This window comes from Rhipicephalus microplus, chromosome X, assembly GCF_043290135.1.
Source record: "Rhipicephalus microplus isolate Deutch F79 chromosome X, USDA_Rmic, whole genome shotgun sequence".
In the NCBI taxonomy this organism is placed as follows: domain Eukaryota; kingdom Metazoa; phylum Arthropoda; class Arachnida; order Ixodida; family Ixodidae; genus Rhipicephalus; species Rhipicephalus microplus.
Genome location: NC_134710.1, coordinates 221414652 through 221442330, shown reverse-complemented (window position 1 = coordinate 221442330; position 27679 = coordinate 221414652). Strand labels below are relative to the sequence as shown.

Here is a 27679-nt window from a genome sequence, read left to right as displayed (position 1 = left end):
CGTCTGATTTCACGCTGTTCTGTTTCGTGAATATGGTTTGTGAGTTTTCTAACCATATTCTGGAAACGTGACATTTAAGTATACAGTGTGCATAGAAAATACCATTCTCTGCTATAACACGACGTTGGCCACTGCCCCCTGATGTGCTTTCATTCATCTGCAATGATGCTGGGCAGGGCTCCAAAGCCATGAGTCATGAAAGGGCTTTAAATTGGGGGGTCACTGCCTGACGATCGTTGAAGGGGGACAGAAAGGTGAACGCGCATTAACTTATGATGAACCAATGAGCATCTTCGAGAAACGGTATGACGCATGTTTTTTTTGTTCGTGATACAAATGAGAGTAATAGTGTAACAGGTGGGATAGAGTATGTAAGGAATAACATCGCTCAGCTCACTGCAGAAAGAAGACATATAAGTGATTCTCGGCACTTGAGTGCTAATATCAGTGCGCCCAACATTCACGCTCACTGTTCACGTATAGCTTCAGCACTTTCGTGAAAACCAACATGAGTTCTTCACGTTGTTTTAGAAGAGAAAGCCTTAGTTATCAAAGGAGTGTATGTGAAATCCTACCCACGAGTGGCAAGAGCTGATAGTTAATCTTTGCAAAGTGAAAAAGCATCACTGGCTTCACTGAGTGGTATAGTGTTTTTACTGTCAGGGATCTTCGCACCACGACAAGCCTAAACAAAGGATTTTTTTACACGTTCACTCTTAATTCAACTTGTAGACATCTTCAGGTATGTATTAAACATTAAAAGCAAAAAATGACAAACAATACGTGTAGTCTGTCTGGGCTCTTTGAAAGTTCATTTTTTTACTTGAGTGCCTTTTGACACTAGTCTAATCGCTTGCGCAGCAGCTTCCGAACTGTTGAAAAAGATTACGTGCAAAGACTTGTTGTTTAGAGCTTCTGCAATGTTTTTCTTATTCTTGCAAACGTATAACACCGCAAATAGGGAAAAAAAGAGAAGTGGTCCAGCGTTTGTCTCCGAAAAGGGACACGACGCACATCCACATGACAGGAAAGAGACTGAAATGCACGGAGACTAAACAGGGAAGCTTCGAGTTGGCTGAGCTACGTTGGGAGAATGGGTGAGAAGGGTATAGTGATGGAAGTATACTAAGACAGATAAGAAGCGGAAGGTATAAAGACGAAAAGAGAGATAGGGTAGGCGTGGAACGCACACACATAGAGCATGAGTACTCACTTGCATCTTCTAAACTGTAGCATGTTTTGTGTAAAGCACCGCTGTAAAATTCAAGGCCAATAATGGCAAATATAACGATGGCAAAGAGAACAAGAAGTCCTATTTGAAGCAATGGCGCCATGGCTTTGATGATGGACTTCAACACTACTTGAAGGCCTGGAAGAGGAGCAAGAAACGTAGTAAGTAGGCGTTCACGTTAGAAATCTTCGAAAATATTGGATAAGAAGAGAAAAAAAGAGCTTTGAAGCTTTCACAAAAAGCAGAAGGAATTAATTTATTTAGCAACGAGCACTCACAGCTTAGTGCCTCCTGGGGCTGGTAATTTTTGATAGTAACTAGAGAAATTTATATGCAGAAATTGCAGCCAGTAGAAGCTAGCGACACACCCGAATCCCACCTATGATGATTTAGCTTGTTTTAAAAGACTCTTATTGCACGAGACAAACGAATCTCGCTTTTAGCACATTTTCTGAGGCCTTCGTTCACGGTATGCGCTTAATTCACTGCAGCACTTACGACACTCAAGCTTGCATGCACTCGTGCGCTGACACTGTAACGGGCTATACACGGCTGCCACTCTAACGGGAAAGTGAGCGAATGTTTTCAGTAGCCTGCACGAGTACAAAAGTGTACTTCTATAGCTCTGCCTCGATTTTTTAGACATAAGATATGGCTCTTCTATAGATAAGATATAGATAGATATAACATATAGCTCTTCTATAGGTCTGCCTCCATAGAATTAGACACAAGATAGTGTGAAAGCAGGAATAGTAGCTACTGAAACTGCACTACTGTCTCTGGCAGTCGGGGGGAGGGGGTGCAGCCGCAAAGTATACACAGTGCAATAATATAACTGTTTCCCAAATTCATTATTGAATAGTGTATACGATGTTGAGTTTTCCGCTCACGACTGTAGTAGTGTTAGGGCGAGTCTCGTACTTGTTCTCATGACATCCGATAGAAACAACAGTGATAACGACAGTTGAGGCCACAAAAGTGCAGTACAAGACAGAGTTGACGAGTATACAGTGCTGGCGGGTTACAACGGGGTTGACAGCGGCGCGGCGGCTCATTTTATCGAGACGCCCCGGCGCTGTTGCAAGGCCGCGGCCCAAGGGAAGACTCACTTGGGATTCCGGAGACCAGCTTCAAGGGTCGAAGCACCCTGATGGCTCTCAAGGTTCTGAGATCTAAATCTAAATCCTCCGGTACAAAGTAGGTAACAAACCTGCAAGCAAACAAGGGGAGCGGGATGCTCTAACTACGGGTCTACGCTACACACAGCGGCCCCTACAGCGCCGCACACTACACATGCACGTCGCCGCTACAAATCGCTCGCAGCAAGCAGCAGCGTTCACACAAACTTCCTGCCCGGTGAGCACGCAACAGCAGCTCACTTTGACGAACGTTACACGTTCACGGCGGCATATGTGAACGTGGTGCTTCGCTCTTCTCGTCATGTGAGGTCAAATTTCTTATTTTAGTATGTGAAAAATTATTTTAAAAAACACATCAAACGGACTCGAATTCACAAATATTTTGAAACAACAAAGTCCAGCTGATCTTGTTTCTCTAAATATCAAGGGCGACGGTGGCCAGCCAATGGCAATCGAACAATGAACTCGTTCGTTCTAATTTCAGCGTTCGGCTCATTCTGTTCAAAAGATTTACAACTCGCGCCAACGCCCATTTCAGTTTTCGTGCTGTTAATTACTCGTTCCGTGTACACACGTGCGTATTTCTGTGAGATGATTGCAAAAGTTATCCCCTATCTATTGAAATCGCGATGTTTCGTAAAAATCCAATTTGCACTGCCTCTATCACTTTGTTGGTTGAAGGCATATATAAAAACAAAAACGCTGAGTAGAAGCAAGAGCCAGATGTTTTCAATCTCAAAAATGGCAACTGTGTTGCCCTTATTTACTTAAATGCAAAATTACAAAATCCACAGTCCACTCTCCTTGTATCTTCATCTGTCTTTCTCAAAAGACCGACAAAGTCGACATATAAAAGAAAATACATTAGCTGCAGGTAGATACAACAAATTCTTTTCCCTATAAGTTTATTCACGCCACAAACAAAAAGAGTGCATTTGATTGTTTTTTGCCTCGGCAGTAGCACGCGTGGGTGAAATACTTTTGGTGTTGGTGCTCATATGAGCAAAGTGTTATATCATAGGTACGTAGCAATGCATAATCCACTGATTGGGCCCCAAATCGCATTTCCAACAGGACCATTTAAAGTGAAAGATCAATATAAACTGATGAGAATAGACGCACTCTAGCAAACACCAGATTTTGTTGTTGTTATAGCTACCACTGGCTTTTAGCTTTGTACGTACACTTCAGTAGCAAAAAAAAAAAAAATAAATAAATAAATAAATAAATCAGTGGGGCCATAGGGGCTTTTGCGCATCAAAATTGGTACTGTCGGGCTTCATGAGCTCAAAACCGTATACATCAAGTATACGCAAAGTGTTTGAAAGCAATGGTGGTTGGTCACATTATTGCGCAAAAAACGTAACACAGAGTAATGCACAGTCTTCTTTGTCACCTTTTTTTTGTTGCTTGTCCTCAGTGCGAAGCAATTTTTTTTGGTCACACCACAAGTTCTTCGGTGCGTAGCCTGTAGTATTGAGTGCAAACTTGATACAGCGATTAGCACCCATATTGGCATCAACGCGTATGCTCGGAGGATGTATTTGCATATTTGGCGAATAGAATATTGCTTACCAGAGACGACTCACAAAGTGCTCGTGTATTTAGGGGCAAGTTAAATAACCACTGATGATCAAAATAATTTCGATGTCACCCACTGCGGTACGCCTCAACAGATCAAGCCTGGCCTCGGCAGGGTAATTCTCCAAGCTGAAACGGTAATCAGTGCTGGAGGACAAAATGAGGTGAGAAGGGAGAAAAGGTCACTGAAGTCAATGTGGCCTGAAGTTGATGACGTTTAGCTGCAACGAAGGAGAAATTGTATTAGCGTCAAAATAAGCAGGTAGTCAACCAATGTTAGTCTATGTAAAAATCGATGTTAACGGAGGCTTCACGAAACCGTTTCTATGAGAAAAGGAACAATTGAAAGGCAACCCTCGCATGGAAGATTTTGAAGAAAGTTCACGAAGCGAAGACACAGAAGACAATCAGACAGCCAAAAGCCAAAGGTACAGTTACGCTTAGAATGAGTCCACATTACTTTTCATTTGCAGAAGCCGTTTTTTGCCAGGCCAGCTCTCTTTAATTTACCTTTTATGAGCTTGTAGCTGCTCGTGCGGACAGTTCTACTTTAACAAATTATTGATTGATTAACTTAATCGGAAATCGCAGAATCTTCTCAAGAAGATTCTGCGATTTTCGATTAAGTCAATCCACCCCCCACCATTCATTAAGTCAATCCACCCACCAGAAAAGATAGAAAAGAAATGCAACTTACATTATCCCCACAATGAATTGCATTCTTGAAAGTTACAACTGCTTGCTGACACCTTTCCACTTCGACGTGAAAAGGCATGTTCAAGAACACGTGTACTGTACACGCGTTCCAATGCTTGCGCCCACTTTCACCGCGTCAACACCCCCTCCCCCACACTCTCTCTCTTTCTTCCTGAGCATGTCGCAGCTGCTTGCGCCCGACCCCGGAAGACTGATGGAGCCCCATAGAAAACACCAACAACCATTGATGCATCACACAAGCTACTATGAGCACTAAGGAAAAGAGACAACACAGGTTGATGCACTAACAATCGACTTTATTTAGAGTACGGACAGACTAATGTACAGGTTATACGTGGCAGTGCATTACAAGATGAAGTCGTACCAACTAGTCCTCGTTGCAGCCTTGTTACCGTTATGAGAAACAAGAACGCGAAGAGCGAGAGGGTGTTTTCATGTCGTTATCCCGGAGCTTAGTCAAAATGCCGAGTTTTTCTGCTGCCTTAACGTAACCCTTTCTCGTGATAAGCGTGTACCTCTCATAGAACGCTAGGCACACGCTATAAATAAACGGGCGGACAAAGTTATCACACCGCCTTTCTATACACATTGACGCGAGTATCAGCGTGCTAAAGCCTCTAGCGTCCATCGCATTTAGCGCCAGTCCATTTTAGGAACGCAGTGCCGACTTCCTTGATCACGTCCGAGACAGCCACGCGTGAACAGCCTCCATCGGGTTAGTGTTCGGGCTTTTCGGAGCGACGGACGCCCGCTGTGGTTGCTCAGTTTTATCCCACATCTTTTTTTCGCCTGTTTGCGCTCAAGGCGAATAAAAAGAAGACACGCCAAAGAACGGGTAGGCAATATGTGGCTCAAACGGCCGATTTTTTGTCTGTAAATAGATCCTCAGATCTCCAGGCAGTTATGGCGGTAGACTGTTACTGGATATTAAAACATATTCTACTGTGGCACTAACAGTGCATCACTTGCACATTCGATACGGCTGCTTAGCGCGGGAAGCGCGGCTTGTTGGTTTCTGATAGTTTATTTGCGAACAGCCATAAATTGTAGAAATGCTGCACAACTAAGCTCCATTGCTTTTCAGGTCATCTTCTTATAGTAGTGCTGATTGTAAGTTGCAGTGCTCCAAAACTAAGCTGTTATTTTATACGCAGCTGCCACGACATAGTTTTCATTTTGAGAGAAACATCTGAACGACTGCTTGCAGGCTAGCATATACGGCTGTAATCGTTTAGTGATTCAAATACCTGTACTTCATGGCGTTACTGTTCATAAAGCCATGACACACACATAATGCGAACGAACATTTTAGCCTTTTACAGCTATAATTTTAATAATGAATTTTGTGGAATGGTCAAACAGAACTCACGATAAAATAATGAAGAAGACATATTCATGAAAGGTGATTCATTGGATAATCCATAATCGTAATTACCGATGAGGTGAAGTAAGTCCTACAAGGCATGTCTCGCAGAAAGGCAGCAGTAAAACGCGGCATAACAACTGATTCAATCAAAGATGGAGAAAATTATAGCTAATAAGTTACCGACGCCCTGCTCATTATGACTTGAAAGTAATGAATTAAAATGTGCAAGTGAATTGAAAAATATGGAAATATTATGATAATACGATAATTTAGAGACGAAAAACTTGACTATCCAGACCGATCAGCCTTCTTTTCGAGTTAAACAAAACATTCACAAAGATAACGTCACGTAAGTTAAGAGACACAATTGATTTGACCCAGACCTTCACGTAGACAACAAACATGTTTTAGAAAAGGGTAATCTACGATGGATGACATTAAATTTGATTAAATAAATAACTAAGAAATTTGGCGAATGCAAAAAAAAGCAGCTTTATGTGACATCGATTAAGAAAAGGCATTCGACTTGGTACAGATACCAGTGGTTTTGGAGGCATTGCGTTGGAAGGATTGCATAAAACACATGTGAATACCATAGCGAATACCTACAGAGATTATTCAGCTACTCTGTTCGTTCTCGAGCAGAACACAAAAATCCCGTTTGAGAAACGCTTCCTACAACGAAGTACAATATCTCCATTATTGTTCACTGCATGTATTAGAATAAGTACTTAAATGATTATATAAGAAAAAAAATGTGAATGTAGTTAAGCGGAGAACATCATAGTGGTTTACAGCTCGTAGCATCTAATTGCAAAAAAAGTTATTAAATGCATAAACCCAGAAAGCGTCCTGGTAGCGTTGAAGGTAAATTGGTAGAAAAGCGGAAGGAAGCAGACAAAGAGAAAAGGCAGAAAACAATTACAGTATTCCAGGCAGTCCAGCGAGACAGCGAACGTTCGGAATAGACAACCGGACCCAACAGGGTTAGTAGAAGGGTACATACATTTAGATCAAATAATAACAGGGGAGCCCACTCGTGCTGAGGAAATTCACCGAAGAATAATTGTAAGCCGCCGCGCGTACGGGAAGCATTCTCAACTCACCAGTGGTGACTTACCATTGTCTACGAAGCGGAACGGGTACAAAAATGATATTTTGCCAATACTCCCATAAGACACAGAAATCTCGACAATAAGGAAGAAACTCCAGATGTTAAGGTGCGCAGAGTGCGATGTAACAAAAAATGAAGTTGCAACTTCAAGAGGTAGAAAGACAGCACAGTGTACCAGAGAATCTCCCAGATATTAAGAGGAAAAAAGAAGTCACAGCTTTGCCACAAAGGCGAAGCAATGAATGCAATAGCAACAAATTGGAACGTCATGCAAAAAACATCAAGCAGATCGAAACATGCTCCGCGTTGCTCACGCACAAATGACGCACGAAACTCACAGGTATTGATGAACGTGAATAAGTGACTGAGTTGTTACTTCGGATGACTGAATGGACGTATCCGGCTGCGCCCTTTAGATCGGGCGGTGGCTCACGCCACCTAGCCATAAAGTTAAGTGCTATCACTATGTGTTGAAGAATTGAATTTCACTCACGCCTTGATTGTATCTACCAATAAGTTAGCTTCGTCCTGGTTATTTCTACCCGTTTAAACTCCATTTTACTTTCACTCTGCCTAAACCCCAACGCTTTGAAAAATTCCGTGTTAATATTGTCGAATATAGGGCGGAGCCCTTTATAGAACATTATTAAATGTTCAGCCGTTTCCTTCTCCTCTCCACATGCACTACATTAAGTATCTGTGCCTTCGTATTTGGCTCAGTACGTCTTCGTCTGCAATACTCCCTTTTTGGCCTCGAACAGCACAGAACTACCTCGAGATTTATCGTAGATCTTTTCTTTTGCAATTTATTGCTTGAAAGTTTGGTAGGTTTCCAGTGATGATTTCGTAAGCATTCTTATCTTCCAAATGTCCCCCTCTGTTTCCTTCACTTTCTTCTTAACTGATGTTTCCTTTTGGCTTGGTAAGCTTTTCCGCAAACGAAGAATTTGCAGCCAGTGCTGGGACCATTGTGCGTCCGGTAACTACCACAAAATTACTGCGGTGAAATCCCAAGGCGTACGACTCTTCCTATCGCCAGAGAAGCGCGCGCAAGCGTGCCCCCCCCCCCCCCTCCCGCTTCCACGAGGCAAAGTTACAGTTCTTGTATACTCTAGCAAAGTAGGCGTGGGATATGAACGTATGAGCGCACGTTACCGTGTCATGACGATATTGTGACGTGCGCCCATAGCGCCATCTCGCTGGTAATGCTGAAAAGCACGATAGTTCCCCCAAGATCAGCAGCGCCAGTGCTAAGTTCATGGTAGATGTAAATAGCTTGCAATTTCAACGTTGAACGAGGTCTCGTTTGTGGCTCAGTGGCTAACGCCATGCTTTAACAAGCAAGAGGTCAGACGTTCGATTCCACGCGCTGGACGTTTTATCTGGATTACTTTTCTTTCTTGCGTTTACATACATATAAATAGGTATACATACACGGTGAATGACAGCGCTCGTCGACGCCGGTGGTGAAATTTAGCCGAAAGTGTCCATATAATTGCTATCGCAATAAAAAAAGCGACCCCTGGGCCCGTGACGTAACGAGAAGGACAGATGACCAATCTTTCATAAAGCGTCAAAATGTACGCCAAGAGACGGGAAGCGCGACCAAAGATGGTAGAAGGTTTGGGGGAGGGAAGAACTAGAGAAATTTGCTGTTATCACATGACATTAGCTAGCGCAAGAGAGGGAGCACATAGCTATAGCATAGGCTGATGGTGGCGATGAAAGAATAGGAGCTTCGTTTTATACACCGAAAAAAAAAAAAAGCGCACTCCTCACAGTACGTAGAGCACACAGTGACAAAAAGGACGATAATATGTCGGCGACTGAAAAGGTAGAACGTTTTATTTGGAGACTTCATGGGCATATCACGACAAAAAATAGGTGTGCGCACTAAGCTAAATAAGCGTAAGTTCCGCGTAGGTATCCCTTCCAGGCAGTGATTTTTTTTCCCCGATGGTTACAGCTAGCCGGCTGTATAAAGTCTATGTGACGTAATGAGATTCGGGACATAAGTGAAGTCCGAAAAAAGTATCAAAACATTCCTGATTGGTTATAAGCGCGGCTCCTACCACGGATCTCCCTACTCCTCTCTGTTGTTGACAAGACGCGCATGTGTACACACGCACGCAGGAAAAGGAAAGTCGCGAACATGCAACGCGGACGGCGCAGCGAGCGCACTCGCAGACAAGACACGTGAACAGAAAGTGTACGCGACCCGCCGAATGAACCCGGATATTTGAAAAAGCAAGTTGAAATCAAAGCGAGAAGAACCGGCGGGCCAAACGAGGCAATCAGAAACAGAAGCCCTGCAGTGCTTTCTTCCATAAACACGCATGGGGAAATAGTAGAAAGGCTGGGTCAGCGGCCGGGCCCGAAGCGAGAAGACAGTACCGCGACGAAAAAAATGAGGGTGCGAAAGTGCAAGGAGACAACAAGTTAATTTTCGAAACGGCCCCCTCACCCTAACCTCCATCCTGGTTAAATCGAAGGGTGAGACGAAGATGGGTGTACAGACACGCCGAGCGCGCTAGAACTTTGGGCGAATGCGCAAACTTGACGCCCACGACACTTGGCGCGGCTCCTATGCGTGATCGCCCACCCGCTGACGCACCAGAGTAAGGGAAAGGGAGAAAAACACCCAAGGAAGAGCGCGCAAGCTGGCGTGGCGAACATTCGGTGAAAATGGCACTTATATACACAGCCATTGTTCGTGCGAAAGCTTTCAGCTTTATCCGACGCCGGATAAGGCTGCAGGTGGAGCCGTGTCGCACTGAAAAAAAAGCGCGGGAAAAACGAAAGAAATATACCGCGCTCGAACTTCAGACATAAAGCAATCCGACGACGGCGACGCCTTCTCACGGGCACGGTCATGTTCGTCTTAATTGGACGCGGCTTAACGTCTCCTTTTGTCCGGCATCCATGTACCGTTTTTTTTCTAGAGCGGTATCAAAATGCACGCGGTGGCATGCACCTTTGTTCATTTGCACGTGACCCCCAAAATTAGTGGGGCCAGTCCTCACAAGTGGTGACCTTGTCCGGCGATTCAATTACGTTGTTTTGGCACAACTAGATGAAGAAGCTATAGAGTTATTAACTTTGTCTTCTAGATAGACTCAGAGTCTGGGAGTCGTAAAACAGAATGGAATTAGATGCGCCGTTTCATCTCTGGAACTTTTTTCAGAGACAGCGTTGCCACTTTTTGAAAAAGGGGTTCGGGGAGAAGCGCAAATATTTCAGGTTCAGGACCTTTGAAGTTATTCTGCGCACACTTGCGAGGGGATTTATAAGCGCTGTATTTATTCTGGTCTCCGTCCACTTGTCGATATTGAAGCAGATCTTTTCAGTCACTGCTGCTTCTGGCTACAACACATTGAAACTCCGAGGAGCCGTATTCTTAAAAAAAATTCTTAAGATCGCGCTCATGTAGGTCATGGAGCCCATCCACGGCTGTCGCTTTTGTGTTGTATTATCTAGGTGTACTGCTATAAATTGACATAGAGACCGAAGCCCATGGAAGAATATTGGAGTGTCGCATTGGCTTCTTTTGTGTAGCCTTGTCAAAAAAAAAAAACAATACTTTTCTCGGCGGCCGCCTTAACGTCACAAGAATAGACAAAGCAGCGCCTTACGAAATAATTTTGCCCGCCTGGCATCAAATTCACAAAGCCTTTCGTCTACCAATGTTGTTGCCTGTTGGCCCATCACCTTCGAACATGTCCGATGTCGGGATGGACTAGAACTCGATTTGATATATAGTGTCTGCGTAATTAAGCTTCTGAGAATGCAGGCCGTGGTTCGATTCACCAAACTCTTTCATTTGCAAATGCTGTTTCTCATTGGCTCAGCACACTGAATAAAACATACAGCCAACAATAATATTAGCTAGCACCCTCTCTTATGAACAGTTCTATATCATAAGAATGTTTTTGTGTGAATTTGATTGTCATGGTAATTCGTCTCTACGCGTAGGCGCGTCGCCAAGTTAACGCCGTGGGCGGGTTTTGTGACACACTCTCGCACAACTTTAGAAATTGTGTGGGGTTTTAGACACAGCATTGTAAACGAGTGGCACTGAGATGAGCACACGTCAACATTGAGGGAAATAAGGCCAAATATAAGACCTGCCGGACTTGAGCACTTACCCACAATGTGATTTGTACAATAACACACGCTTCGTAAGAATCGGAGTATAGCAGATACGTGGAAGTCGAAGCTTATAGAAGACAGGGACAAACAGCTCTTGCGCATGAAAGGGTTCGTGAGTTGTGGCTTAGATGGCTCGACTCGCAAAACTGTTCATTTGTAAGTACAGCCGTCTTCTCTGTGATTATATTCCGCATGGCGATTGGTTGAGCGAATAGTTCGAGCATTCGAGAAGTTTTATTTTAACCAGACCACGCACTGATACCAGAGAACGCGAGCATTTCTTGCATGTCGCGTTCATCATCAAATATACGCAATTCGCGACCACCGCCTTGGTAACGTTTAATACATTTTCGTCCCGTATGCGGTAGGTAGGCACGAGCACCACAGAAATTGCGCAGTGCTTTGGCGTCTCTGATTTTTCAATACTGGTCGACTCAAGGCGCATTGAGAACTTTGGTATACAGATTCCACCTGTGGTCATGAATATTATCGTCCTCATGACCACAGACATCATTATTATCACCATAGCAAAGATATTTACGCCCGCTAGCACGGGGACGGCCTCTTCCAGCGATGCCCAGTTACTCTCTCGTGTGCCATAGTTTTCATATCTTGTCTCAAGACTTGCTTATGTTCTCGCGCCATCTTATCCTATGCCGTCATCACTCGGCATCCCCTCCCTTCCACTGGCGCCATGGTGTAATTCTTAGAGATCACCGCTTAGATATGTGCCATCCACGTTTCTTTCCCATATGCTAGTGCCTGCCATGTTGATGTTATTACTACCTTTTTTCTTTTCAAGGCTAACTGTAAGTGACTGATTGTGATCTGTAATCCGTGCTGTACATCTGCTTCTCGTGCTCAGACATCAAGCAGGCATGGCGGCCAAAGCGTGTTGCAGAATAATAATTAAACTTATTGGCTAAATATTAATTATTTAGAAGAGTGAATGCAGTTTGAAATGTGACTACAAATCGTTAATTCAAGTTATATTTATCCGACTACTGAACGTTACTTTTGCACTCTCGGATATCGCTCTTATAATATGCCTCCTCAAGATCCGAATAATTTGTTTTATCTGATCACAAGCAGATTGTTATCTACCAACCAGTGTGCCATAGAGATGCTAATCCTTCCACCTAATCCTTACTTCCTCGGAAAAGAGCAGCGCTTCGAGATAGGTAATAGTGCACTTCAAGTTGTAAAAAATTATGTTTACTTAAGGCAGGTAATAACCACGGAGCCGAACCACGAGATTGAAGTAACTAGAAGAATAAGAATGGGGTGGAGCACATTTGGCAAGCCCTCTCAAATAATGACAGGTAGATTGCCACTATCCCTCAAAAGGAAGGTATATAACAGCTGTATCTTGCCGGTACTAAGCTATGAAGCAGAAACCTGGAGACTTACAAAGAGGGTTCAGCTTAAATTGAGGACGACGCAGCGAGCAATGGAAAGAAAAATGGTAGGTGTAACCTTAAGAGATAAGAAGAGAGCAGAGTGGATTAGGGAACAAACGGTGAGGATATCATAGTTGAAATCAAAAAGAGGAAATGAACATGGGCCGGACATGTAGCGCGTAGACAGGATAACCACTGGTCATTAAGGGTAACTAACTGGATTCCCAGAGAAGGCAAGCGGGTTAGGGGGAGACAGAAGGTTAGGTGGGCAGATGAGATTAAGAAGTTTGCGGGTATAAATTGGCAGCAGCAAGCACAGGACCGGGTTAACCGGCGGAACATGGGAGAGGTTTTTGTCCTGCAGTGGACGTAGTCAGGCTGTTAATGATGATGATGATGATGATGATAATGATGATGAATCCTTACTGTTGCGAAAACTGTGACGAAGATCAGTACTTTTCGAAGATGTAGTTAAGGCTATAATTAGAAAGATGCCGAATGCCAAAAGGCGTTTTAAGTGCGAATGCATTTCTTAGTAGGGCTATGTAAGGCATCCGGTGTTGTCCGCGGCAGTGTCCGCGCGCCGGCAGGTGTTATCTCTAGCAACCAGAGTATGTGGTGTGAGAGACTGTAGGATATGGTAGGTGCAGTGCTGCGGCACTCTTTCTCTCACCGTTCGCTCACTCTCCTCCCTGCACTCCACGCTCCCGTCCGCTCGCGGCTTACTCTCGACCATTCACTGGCTGGGCGGCTCTCAAGAACACCAAAAAATGTGTGCTAGAGACGCCGCTGCGAAACGCCAACATCGAACCGAGAACGCTGGCGCCACACTCTCCCGTCCTCTCGCTTCTCACTCTCGACCGTTCACTGGCTGGGTGCCTCTCAAGGAGATGGCAGAAGTTGGTGAAAGTACCGTGGGGAAGGCGAATGCCTGACGGCAATGATACCCTCTCTCGGCGCAAGAAATGCATGAGCATTTCCTCACAATTCCCTTCGAGAAGGTGGAGGGTTTTTTTATCTACCCCGGAGTGTCGGGGTTCTTTACTTCATTGGTTCTTAAATGGGCATTTGATGACCCATGAAGGCAGTAAACACTCAGGGAACAAAGTATAAGAAACAGAATATGATTCGCACAACCTATTTTTTGGCTTGCGAAAGTTGATGTATTATACGCTTATTACACATAGTTATTTTGGCGGGAAGCGAAGGATGACCAGTCGGTAGACGACGCCTCATGAAATGAGAAGATAATGAAAAGTGGCTGTGCGGACGAGGTTATAAATCGTTCTCCTCTGCACGCGCCTTTGTTTCCAAATCCCGTGAGCTTTTGTTCACCGCACCTGGCGCTGGTGAGCCGCCCACACGGCGGAAGCGTTCTCATGGTGAGCCAGTGAGCCAGAAAGCCAGTAGTGAGCCAGAAACAAGTGGTCTCCGTTGTGACATCGCCCCCGACAGGATGATGTGGCGGCGTGCTGTCACAGTATGTGTGGACAGACGGCAGCATCACGTGTACTAACTCCAGACAGCGGACCGGCTGTTTAGCCAGGCTTGTTGTTTCACGCAACAACAAGCCTAGTTGGAAAGTCGGTCGGCTGTCTGGAGTTAGTACACACGGTGCTGCTGTCTGTCCACACATACTGTGACAGCACGCCGCCACATCATTCTGTCAGGGGCGATGTCAGCGATGGAGACCACTTGTTTCTGGCTCACTGCTGGCTCTCTGACTCACCATGAGAACGCTTCCGCCGTGCGGGATAATCACAGACTGAACTCCCAAAATGATTCAAATTTAAGTCACATAATGATTCAAATAATGATTCACCACTATACAGGAAAGGTCTACAAAAAAAGCCTCCTATATAAATGCAGTCTGCGATAACAAAGTGGCGTATCATCAATGCTATATCCTGTCCGTCATTTAAGTAGCATTTCATTTCCTTAGCACTGGGAGGTCCGCAATACTATAGAACTGACGCTTCGACATGAATAATTACATAATTTGGCGAGGCTCATCGACCGCTCAAAAATAGTTACATTATCATTATTTTCCTACCCCTGTTTAGCAAGTAAGTAGCACTGAATACCCGCTGACGAAAACTTCGCATTCGGTTTATCATTGTATGAAGCGAACCATTGAACCGAAAAACAACGAAAAAAATAGCTCGTGTCTCCGACGAGACATCCGGTGAACAGAACAATACATACAAAAACGTCTTGCCTAACTGCATATCGTGCTGAGGGGAGTGCACGAAAAATAATAATTGAATCATAAACGCTGCTGCTTGCCGAAGCGATTCGGCGACATCTACACATCTAGCAACAAATCACGCACACAAACACCGTTCGAGACATCCCGCCCCTAGTGGACGGGGCCATGGTCTACAGCTACGGACTACGCAACAGGTAAAACCGCCCTCCCCGGGACCGTTGCCCATCCTGCAGCCATGTATGGCCCTGCACCCCTCCTACACAGGGCGCATACTCACCGGCGCTATGCGCGGCACGCCCGGCCTCATTGCTACGACACAACTACAGTGGGCTACGTGGGCCGAGCGCGCGCCTCTGGAGAGAACACGTGACACTCGGATGTGCTCTACGGGGCGGCCCGGGGGCGCACGGCTGCTCCGGCTAACCGAGGCGCGCTCGGCTTGAATGGCGCACTTACTTGGCGTGCGAGAGACTAGTTTCAGTGGACGCAATACTCGAAACGACCGAAGCATTCGCAAGTCTAAGTTCTCCGTCTGCTGCGCCGTAATATTCATTATCCTGAAACAAGAACACGAGCGCAGTCGCAGCAGAAAGCACCACCAGAAGCCTGGAGTGGCTACGGCGCATGCTTTGCTCGGATGAGGGGGCACTGCTTTTGGCGGTCTTCCAGGACTTTTGGGAGAAACTTGTCCCGACGAGACGTGCGAGAGTGGCTTCTAAAACTCTGTTATGAATGGGGCTGCATGTTTCGCACCGCTGGGACACACGTTGCTCTGATCGTCGGTGGTTCATTGCAGTTAAGCGCATGCTGTGGTGTAGGATGTGTGGGGGGATAAAAAAGGGGTGTCATTGTATTCTAATTTAGGTGAAATAAGTGACCCTGATGACGGCTCACAAAATGGCTAAGTGCTGTATCGTTAAATGCGGAACTGCAACCAGAAGCTATGTAAGTTTATGAATTGCAATTGCTTCGGCTATTATCAGCCCTACACCAATCTATCGATGGATGTATGATGAAACAAATCGATGAGCACTAATAATTATCTCCATCTCATTTTAGAGTCGGCTTTTTTTTTGCTCTGAAGCAAATAATACGGTAGCAACGTATTATTTACTGCTTATATCTCCGTACTGCTTATACCTCCGTCTTTTCATGACAGACGCTGTGAAAAAACACATTCAAAACAGCGCGATTATAGCACCGCGGGATGTGGGGTACGAATGAAGGAGCCATACGAACAGGCCCTGAAAAGTTTCACTACAATCAAACCTTCATTATATATTTATGCCCACCGAGCTTTCAACGTCTACATCATTGATTACACGTCGTCGCACTCCAAATAGCTTTACGTTTAGATGACGTTTAAGCGTGGAAGCTCGGCGACGAACATGGGTGACCGCGTATCCCGCTTTCTCATTTATTTAGACAATAACTTAATACAATGTTCATACCACTGTCAGACATACGTGAGGTTAAACATCATTCTAGTGGCCCTCAGTCTCAATGTCTTGAGCTTTAGCGCCAAACGAGTAAATGTAAAGGTCTTAGAACGCAAATTATTGTAGCAACAGTGTAACCCCTAACCTGCCGATCTGCGGGACCTATTTTAGTATAATTTCACTTATGACTAAAAAAAACACGAGATAACACGTTGGTAGGACCGCAGACACCGCGAAATATTAGAGCTTGACTTTTAACTGACCGTTTCGAGACTATACATACATCGCAACTCTCTGCTCTCGTTCAAGCTTAGGTCCCAAACTCCTGGAGATGCTAAGCCACAGTGCCCCAAAAGAGAATTTTTTCTCTATACTTTAGTTTTAGCCAATAAAGTAGAATTTTTGTTTCTCAACATTCACAAATTTCGCTATAATTCAGAGAATCCCCATAAGAAATTGATTTCATACTTACACTTTCAGTCTCCGACGTTTGTAAAATCTGCTCACTGGGAAAGTTAGGAGCATTTGAGGCAATGAAGAACAAATGGGGTCCGACCATAGATGGCGTAAAGTCATTGCTACAAAAATATATAGGCTGATTTCTTACTTATACAACATTTGTTATTTTTTGCCTAATATTCAGTGATGGCGCAGACAGCCAATGAGATCATGTTTACGGAACAGGCGTGCTTATCTGACACAACGCGCATGATAATATACACTGCTACAGCACGGTTTGCTAATAGTATATGTGTTGGAATTTTTTTATCGTCATCATCTAGGACTGCTGTCACAAATAGCCGAAGGGTTTATTAACCGTCCAGTGGACGGTAGCCGACCCAAACAATAAAACAAATTACGCTTGTTTTCTCTTCAAGAAATGTCTCAACTTAGTTGCCTTGTTGATAAATCATGTCTGGTAATAATTTCTGAACAGTTTTCTCGTAGAAACAAGCTACGACAGTCACACGAGAGAAGTAAACGTGGTGGACTTACCCCGTGACGACGACCACGAAGTCCATAATATTCCAAATGTTGCGGAGGTACGCTCCGCGATGCAGTATAAATCCTAAGGCTACAATTTTCAATAGGGCTTCTACGCAGAAGATACCTAGAAAGTAAGGCTCCGTTTTTTCCTGAAACGAGAAAAAGTTGACGGTTGGGCACTGTTAATCTCGGTTGATTGATTGATTGATATGTTGGGTTTAACGTCCCAAAACCACCATATGATTATGAGAGACGCCGTAGTGGAGGGCTCCAGAAATTTTGACCGCCTGGAGTTCTTTAACGTGCACCCAAATCTGAGCACACGGGCCTACAACATTTCCGCCTCCACACTGTTAATCTCGGTGACACGACGAAATAATTGTTCAGCCACACACCACTGGTTGCCAACGCCTCAGCTTGTTTATCGGGCCATCTCTCAAACTATTCGTGTACGTATTAATAGGGAGTTTCAGAATAACGTTGGAGGCGTTGCGGGCGTTGCGGGCATAGCGGGCGCCATACGAGTTTTAGAATAGCGTTTGCCCTTCTGCAAACCGCAACACACAATCGCAGCGACACCGCAGTCTCGAAACCAGCGTTTGCGGGCCACATGCGGGCCGCACACTCCACCCACTATTTATGATTTACTGCAGGCGGGCCGCGAACGTGAACAACGGCTCGCGGTACTTCGCATGCGCAGTAGTATAGCGACCACACCGCAAGGGCTCGCGGCGCGCTATTCTAAAGCTCCCTATATGTAATAGTATATAAGTATCTTGAACACTAACTTCGCGACGAAAAAAAAAACCCTATTGGCTTCTACTTTAAATCGCTATAGTCGCTGACTTCGGTGTACGCATTATACCACAGATGATGCCTTATACACATTTGTTGGTTAAAGAAGTATACATTATTATTTGTTGTGTTGATTTACTGACAACCGTGGTAGCCATCCTGTCGCGCAGTTGTATACAGAGATTGGCAACCACGGTAGCTTAATGGTATCGCGTCGCATGCATCATGCGGAATATAATAAATTTGGCATCCGCGGCAGTTTTGTCTCTCTTTTTCTTTATTCACTTAAATTCTTTTTTTCCTCATTCTTCCCACAATATACTTATTTAGTTTCGCTAACTTCTCTGTCACTCGGCTTGGTGTAGTAACAACGACAACACAAAAGTTGTCAGCCAACCTGGTTAGACTATAGAATTTCTTGTATTACCATCTCTAAGTGAAAAAAAGCGTACTTATAATTGAGCGATATTGAGACAACTTATAAGCAATGTTAGGAAAGGTGGTCAGACATTCCTTTCCTACAATGATTTTTCTAAACGTTACAGGAGACTGAAGATTCCGTGTTAGGCACCTGCGTGTGCCGTTAGTAACGACTGTGTGATACCCAAGAGCACGGGAAGAGTAATAATGCGTGCACATCACTTCATTATTTCTAGTGTTGTGGTACGTAGCACCACACGTAAATTGCACTTAATAGAACCCTTCAAACAGCCGTCTACTTGCAATGCGAGCTGACACCGAAACAAGCCGATGCATGCGTGCCTAGTCTACACAAAGAAGCCGAGGCTTATCAGCGCAACAGTGATGCCCATACATCGCGCACATAACGATAAACCCTAGATCAAGAAACTTTTGTGATATTCGGTGGACAACGGTATATGCATCTTGCCGAGGGTAGAGCTTTCAGCTCTGTACGTATACAGTAAACAAGTTATGCAATCACTGGTCGTCATTGCACATGCCGCTATTACTTGTTCGTAATAATAATTTGTGGAGTTTTGCATGCCTAAACGACGATCTGACTATGAGTGACGCTTTAGTTGAGGGCTGTGAAAATTTCCACCATCCGGTGTTGCTTAACGTGCACTAACATCGTACAGTATACACGGGCCTTTACCATTTCGTTACCACTGAAATGCGACGACCGCGGCCGGGATCGAACCCATGACCTTCGGGTACAGCGGTTGAGCACCACTACAACTCTTCCATTGAGACGGATTGCAAGTCCTTGCTTACAAATACCCATGAAGCACCCCTATACGCCCGAGTTATCGTAAGTAAGCTCAAAAATAATTATTTGTTTGTGAGCACCAACGCAGCCAAAAACACGCATGCATCACACGCATGCGTGCCCAATCATACACAGCAGAACACACACACGTATGCGCACATACACATTGCAGCACACGCAGATGTATTGCACACATACAAACATACAGACACACTGATGCACACGCACATATTTGCACGCACACCGCGAGCGCGCACATGCACACACACACCGCACGCGCACACGCATACGAATTCATGAACGCACAAACACATTGATGCACTCGATCGCACGTATAAACACACACACACACACACACACACACACACACACACACACACACACACACACACACACACACACACACACACACACACACACACACACACACACACACACACACACACACACACACACACACACACACACACGTGCGAGCACAAGCACATACGCGCACATATAGTGAAAGCGCGCGCACACACACACTCATACACACGCACACCACGAGCATTCACGTGCACAAACATATTCATGCATTAGGCATTCATGAACGCATACACATATTTATGCATTCACACGCACGCACGCACGCACACACACGCGGTGGGAAGAACAGTGAGTTCTGGTTGTTTCTCGTTCTTCTCTGTGCGTGTATTTGCGCTCACATAGTGAAGAGTTGAAAAAGTTGTGACTTTTTGTGGCATATGGCATCGTGAATCCAGAAAAATCGAGAAAGCTTAGTAAATCAGACCGTATTATCGGTGGTTGCATTGAACGTGCTGTTACAGAATAGGGCACTGGATTTAAAGGAAATAACAGCAACGTTAGCTTGAATTTCGCATCGTGAAAACCACGTTCGCCATTTCGGCTTAGCTTGCCCGGGGTTATATGGGCATCTCCGTTTGATTCTCTAAGCGATCATTGCTGCCCTATATGAAATGGTAACTCATCAGTAACTCATTCATTGGTAACCTGTGCGCAGAACGGAACAGGATTTGCCTTCTTTACACAAAATGTTTTAATGGCAAGCATAAACACGTTATGATTCGTTGTCACAGCGACCACTGCTCAGATTTGAAAAGCTGAAAGCAATAGATCACACGAATATAGTGACAGAGTTTTTGTGTGATAAATGTGAATATTCGGCCATTGAATTCGTGATTAAAGAACCAACCTAAACATGCCGTGTGGGTGTGCCTGTATACCTTTTGCATGAAGCCACCGATTTCTAACAGCAAATTTTTAAAAGACATCAGCAACCGAAGCAACGCATTCCACGTTGTGTAACTAGAGAATCTTGCTGTTCATATTTACAACGAAAAACAAATATTTCATAGTGGATTGAATATATTGCATTTTATTGCGTAGCACCTGGCTTCATAAGCCTCGTGGGTAACGACGATAGTTACAGCGCGAGAACAGAACGACGACGCAGAGGCAAGAAGGACACGAATGAAATCTTCTTGTCCTTCTTGTCTCTGGGTGGTCGTTCTGTTCTCGCGCTATAACTATCGTCATGTCATACCAACTAGCCCAAGCTGTCACACTTCTGGTGGGTAAGTTGGATGTCTCCACAATATCTTGTTAAAACCATGGGTTACGTCTCTAAAGTGAATGAAATATATTTCGTGATGTGAAACACGAGATATGCCATCGGTGACCCATGAAAAAGAACAAGCAAAATAGTCAGTTTGCCAACAGGCACGCATTTAGAAGGCGGAGCTATTTCATAGTAGGGTATTATGGATAAAAAAAACAAAGAAGTCACTATATCTTGTTCTTTTTATAAGTTCTGTTTAACTTTTTTTGTAGGAGGTGTCAAAGAATAATGAGAACTGTGATTTGAAGTTTTCAGACAGGGAGGATATCATAAAGAACTTGACGTTGAGAAACATTTATTACCACCGGAATTATTCCTAAACGTCGAACGCTGTCTTCGAAACGTGAATTACAGCTCCGATCCTAGCTGTTATTTCTCATCTTTCGTCGAGAGTATCTTATGTATAGAAGTAAACTTAAAAATATACGATAAATCTTTTTTTGACATATCGATTGTTTTATAAATATTCTCTGTTTTTCAAGAATACACAAAATGAGTGATTGAGTTCATTATTGACGGCTTTTCGGTATTCCGGAGTAGCTAAATCTGCTTCACCTCTGTTCCGCGTGACCTCAAGAACACGTAGCGCCCTTGGCTTTCATGGTGTGCCACAACGTTGTTAGGCATAAGAGCACGGCAGCTATCGTGATACGTGCCCGTGGGTGATATTTAACGACAGAGTATACGTGGCCAGAACTGTTGCACATAAACTGCACGATCTGCGAAATGTGGGGGACCATAACAGCTCCGTGTCGGTAGCCCCCTATTGTAACGAAAGGAGAATGGCAGAATATTTGCTGTCACAGTCGAATTTGCATCACTCATATCACTTTATAAGCAGCGTAACAAAAAAGCAAAAAAAAAAACGCCGGACGAGTCATGAACGCTTGCTGTTGTGATTCATAGTACTGCAAATAGCGTAAACTCAGAATCAAAAAATAAAAACAAAAGGGCTACTTAAATGCTCTACGTTCTACTTGCGTCTGTTTTTACAGGCCTGCATTGAAGTTTAATAAAATGTTTGTGACGCAATTGATACAAGCAGAGAAAAAAAAAGGAGGGGGACACGTATACTGTGTTACAGTATCGCGAATCCTTGCCAGCTTGATGAACTTTCAGTCATTTTTAGCTGTGTTGTTCTAAGTCACTGAAGCAAAATCATGAGTTAGGCATGGTGCGGCGTTTTTGTTCTTCTTCTAAGTGGATAGGGCGCTTTAATATATTAAAACACTCGGCAGCTCATAGGAACATATTTCTGAGCGTGGCACATTATGGTGCCACCAATTCACACTATCGCTGAGCATATTTCCATTTTTAGAGCGGCCATAAGCGCGGTGCACCGGCGGTGGGAGCTCATTGTCCCTCGCACATTAATAAAAGCGAAATATAATGACACCTCCTGGCTTTTGTGAAGGACCACGAGACTCGGTCAGAGCAGGTGCGAGGTGGACTCACCAGCTTCTGGGCGAGCGGCGTCCGGTCGCCTTTGGGCAGGTGCTCTTCGAGCGCCAGCACGATGCAGTTGGCGATGATGGTGAGCAGCACGGCATATTCGAGCGGAGTGCAGAAGCGTCAGTTAAGGAAGCCAACTTTATTGCGCTTACACAAAAAAGTACTGCGGTTGTTCGTCTCGATTTTGAGTTGTTGGAACACAAACCGAGGTTGAATTTTGACAGAGTTTAAAATAAAGAACAAACGGACAAAGAGTCAAATAATGGCGCTACGTCCACCTCTAAGGCGTGTGCACAGGAGACAACTTTTTAAGATCAGTTCGTCGTATGCACTTTGCAACGCCCGGACATTCTGCAGCGTCAGCTTTTAACTGACCGCTACACAGAACCGCGTATTATTAATCGAGTAAAGGTCAATTTGATGAATGTTGCAGTCAATGTTACAGGAAGTGGAGTAACTGCAATCCTGGATTAAGGAAGGTGTGTACTTTGAGGGTTGAAGAATGTGGAGCTAAACGAACTGAAGATTCTCCGTTATTTGTTTTTCGTCACAATGTTTCAGAATAGCGTAATGTTCTTAACTGCGGAGCAGTTTCAGCTCGAGCTTGGCTTGTTGCCATCGAAAAAAACCTCCGTAGAATGATGACATCACCACGCGTCACCCAGCAACGCATCGGATGAAGGAAAGAAGGAAAAAAAGACAAGGGGAAAGGAACAAAAGAATAAAGAAAACAACTAAATACAATTTCTTGCGGACGTGGAACTCGAACTCGGTTACCCCCAGACCGAAGGTGATTGTGGTAACCAGTCGGCAGTCCAAACTACACTTGCTGAACAAGCATTCATGAGAAACAAATGATTACGTTGCTACAGGCGAGACGAAAAAATATATAGGAGATTGATTGATTCGTGGGGTTTAACGTCCCAAAACCACCATATGATTATGAGACACGCCGTAGAGGAGGGCTCTGGAAAGTTCGACCACCTGGGGTTCTTTACCGTGCACCCAAATCTGAGTACACGGGCCTGCAACATTTCCGCCTCCATCGGAAATGCAGCCGCCACAGCCGGGATTTGAACCCGCGACCTGCGGGTCAGCAGCCAAGTACCTTAGCCACTAGACCACCGTGGCGTGGCCAAATATATAAGAGAAAAAGAAAGCAAAATAAAAAGAGAGAGATAAAACACATTGAAAGAGATAAAAATACAGTGAGAGAATAACAGAGACAGCTGGGAAAAGAACGAGAGAGACATAAATAGGCAGAAATCCTAAACTTACTTTTCCCACGCCCGGCTAGCCCTCTTTATGCTAATGTGGCTATATCTAGGCTTAGGGGGCAATCTCTAGCCTACCCTTGGCTGGAATGTTAAAAAAGAGCTGCCCAGCTGCGCTGTTTTTTCAGGCTTGCCACCAACGCTGCCCTACAATAATAATTTGATCATATATAGCTTCTATGGGTTTTATTTCATACCTTTCGCTGTCTGTATAAACGCTGCCTTATCTACGAACTTATGCAATGAGCCAGTAGCTACCTAACTATCTCCGTGTTAAAAAATACAGTGCTCGTCTGTGTTATGTATGCCTCCTGTCTTCGTGTAAATTGCGCTAAACCTATCCGAGTATGTATACCAACTCACCCAAGTCAAAGTGCTATTGGAAGAAATACAAGCCACAAAGCGCATCAGTGTTTTTCGTACGTTGAGTAGAATAATGCAAGAATTAGGCAATTTGTTTACATTGATAGTTTCCCACGATCAAGTTTTTTTTTATCTTATACAGTATGAAAATAACTCTCCCAGGGAACCGAGACGCAGAACACAAGTGCATTTGTCTTTAATTTTTTGGGCACTTAATGGCAGCCGACATCGATTTCCATTTGTCGGATTCAATAGTTTGTGCATCCCACGCACAAATGTAGGAGGATTGATAAACATTTGCGTCGTATATCGACAGCGGTGCCTTGAACGGTTGCGATGTTCTGCAGTGGAAGGTGTCCGGGTTGGTCGAAACAAGTACGGAGCATGCGGTCCTCTCCGCTGCAGTCTCCAACGTCGTCGAGGACACGTGGACGCTGCAGTGACGTCACTTTTGTGCTCGGTAAAGACAGAAACAAAGCTCGAGCTGGCACGAGTGAAGGAAGAATGAAAATACCAGAATAGCCCGGTTTGAGTAAGAAAGCTGGGCTTGTGCCAAGAAAGGGTACAGGAGAGCAGCAGCTGCTCTGTCTGAGGCGCCTTCAGTGCCCGTGACGGAAGTATCGTCTGGGCTGCACTGTACCGATCCACTCGGCGGGCTCTGTCTAAAGGCGAGTGGTCGCTTCATTGAAGGTGTTAGCAGTGCGTAAACTCAAGGCCAGCGCCGAATCAAGGAGCGACCCTCACCGCGTGGGTGGATCGGCAAGCGGCACTAGAAAAACTGAGCTCAGAGCCGCAGCGAAACTTCCTTTTGTGCTCCAGGGGCCCGGTGTTTGTCGGGGCCTTTCCCGAGGCATTTCCCGCTGGTGCATCGAGTAGTCGCCATCAGATGGCGCCATGCAGCGTCAACCAGAAGCGATCGATGCCGCGGCAGAGGTTGTTTCTGGCAGCAGCCTTCTACGGACGTGCAAACGCGGACCACCGCCAGTGGGGTCTGCACCAACGACCCTGACTTTTTTAGATGCATTGCGGTGCCTCGCGCACCTTCACTGATGAGGCTGCTTAAGTAGCACGAGTGTCTCCTTACAGGTCGTGGCAAAAAATTAGCGCTGAAAACACGGCTAACAGCATTCCCATTATAGCAGCACTTCCGGCATAAGAAGAGCAGCCTAAGAGATTTGTGCGCTAGTACTATTCACATGATGCTTTTGCCTCCTAGACCATGTGAACGAAAAAAAATATATATATTAAGCTCCGCTTCAACACCGGTCTCCTCTCCTGCCGTTGCAACTCGAGATCCCGGGGCTTTGCGGTTGAGCCGTTCCCAACAGCAAGTGTCGCTTTGCTACTCTCCGCGCCACCTGGAAGCTTGATCAAGCAACTAACGTTGCAGCTTGACGCGAGGCTTTGACGAGCGCGGTTCATACGCTCACATATAAACGCTGTGTTTACAAACGTACGAGTAGCGTACACACGGCGATTATAAAGGCAAAAGAGGGCGCTTAGAAAACCATTCAGTCCGCGGCGCTGTTTTTCGCTAAGGTGCGCATTGCAGGCTTCTTGGAAGGCCACTATTTCTCTTATGTGTCAATAGATAAGCTGAATGAATTCTGTCAAGTGTATAGAATATCACGACAGAGAGAAAATGAGAAAGGTTGAGTGAAAGACAGGGTCGTTAACTAGAATAAAACGATCCGGTTTGCTACCCTACACTGAGAAAGGGGCAAGGGGGGCGCCGCACAATTATCAAGAAGGAAGATGAAAAAGGGATTCCGCATGCAGCTCTTGTTAATTCACACGAAACAAAAGAAGGAGTGTGCCGTGTTTTGCTACAATTATTGACCTGTCTATACACGTATCTCTGCTCTGCCACAAATAGGCACTTCACTTAACCTGAATAAGGCAAGTAACACATCATCATCATCATCAATCATCGTCATCAGCCTGACTACGTCCACTGCAAGACAAAGGCCTCTCCCATGTTCCGCCAGTTAACCCGGTCCTGTGCTTGCTGCTGCCAATATATACCCGCAAACTGCTTAATCTCATCTGCCCACCTAACCTTCTGTCTCCCCCTAACCCGCTTCCCTTCTCTGGGAATCCAGTTAGTTACCCTTAATGACCAGCGATTATCCTATCTACGCGCTACATGCCCGGCCCATCTCCATTTCCTCTTCTTTATTTGAACTATGATATCCTTAACCCCCGTTTGTCTCCTAATCCACTCTGCCCCCTTCTTGTCTCTTAAGGTTACACCTACCATTTTTCTTTCCATTGCTCGCTGCGTCGTCCTCAATTTAAGCTGAACCTTCTTTGTAAGTCTCCAGGTTTCTGCTCCGTAGCTAAGTATATACCGGTAAGATACAGCTGTTATATACCTTCCTCTTGAGGGATAGTGTCAATCTACCTGTCATAATTTGAGAGGGCTTGCCTAATGTGCTCCACCCCATTCTTATTCTTCTAGTTACTTTAATCTCGTGGTTCGGCTCTGCGGTTATTACCTACCCTAAGTATACATACTCTTTTACAACTTGAAGTGCACTATTACCTATCTCGAAGCGCTGCTCCTTTCCGAGGTTGTTGTACATTACTTTCGTTTTCTGCAGATTAATTTTAAGACCCACCTTTCTGCTTTCCTTGCCTAACTCCGTAATCATGAGTTGCAATTCGTCCCCTGAGTTACTCAGCAATGCAATGTCATCGGCGAAGCGCAGGTTACTAAGGTACTCTCCATTAACTCTCATCCCTAACTGTTGCCATTCAAGGCTTCTGAAAACCTCCTGTAAGCACGCGGTAAATAGCATTGGGGAGATTGTGTCCCCCTGCCTTACATCCTTCTTGATTGGTATTCTGTTGCTTTCTTTATGAAGCAATATGGTAGCAGTTGATCCCCTGTAGATTTCTTCCAGAATGTTTATATATATTTCATCTACGCCCTGATTCCGCAGTGTCTGCATGACGGCACACATATCTACTCACTAAAGGCGAAAGAGAAAGTATGCAGGATCAATTGAGATGATTACACCACTGGATTTCCACCCCAAAGACAAGGGTACCTGAAACAATGTTTCGCCCGAACTCTTCCCTAGTTAGGCGCCATTGAGGGAGTTTCATAGGTGAGAGCGACAGACGAGAAGTTTATCACGAACTGCTCGAATACCTAGGTGCCCCGGGAGAAGAAAAAAAAAGAGAGCGAGAAAAGGATATGGCCACTCGATGAAGAATTTGGTATATCGTCGCAGCAGGTTGTCCTCGGAGAGGAGGAAGAGCGAAGAAGGCCCCCTGGCCCGCGGGTCGAGGGCCTTGCGCCTGGCCATGCCGGGCTCGGTCCTCAGGGCGCCGCTCCCATGGCCGCCCAGCGCGCCGCTCGTCTCCGGGGCCCTCAACAGGCCGCGCTCACCGCCGCTTTCCGCCGACAGCGCCGACAGCCTGCGTGCGAAAAACACACATCGCCAACATTAGCAGGGCTGCTACCACCAGGGAGAGGGTCAGTAAAGAAAGGAAGCGAGGTGAATCACAGGTGGTTCTAGTTGGCTACCTCCCACGTGTACAAAGGGATAGAGGGCTAAAAGAAGAAGCCCGCGCAGATGAAAGAA

At 45.1% G+C, this 27679-nt stretch overlaps 1 protein-coding gene across 2 annotated transcripts in view; it reads right to left on the bottom strand.

Moving 5' to 3' along the window:
* Positions 1 to 27679, bottom strand: part of cac (calcium voltage-gated channel subunit cacophony) — a 664159-nt gene that overhangs the window by 90245 nt on the left and 546235 nt on the right. The window contains exons 4-8 of one of the 2 annotated variants that reach the window (XM_075878685.1): positions 27291 to 27512; positions 22453 to 22558; positions 17342 to 17481; positions 2341 to 2441; positions 1214 to 1369 (exon numbers count right to left, since the gene is read on the bottom strand). In XM_075878685.1, coding sequence (XP_075734800.1) covers positions 1214 to 1369; positions 2341 to 2441; positions 17342 to 17481; positions 22453 to 22558; positions 27291 to 27512 — 725 coding nt within the window. Of the gene's footprint in view, positions 1 to 1213; positions 1370 to 2340; positions 2442 to 17341; positions 17482 to 22452; positions 22560 to 27290; positions 27513 to 27679 lie in introns of both variants that reach the window. The other variant, XM_075878684.1, reaches the window with a different exon arrangement.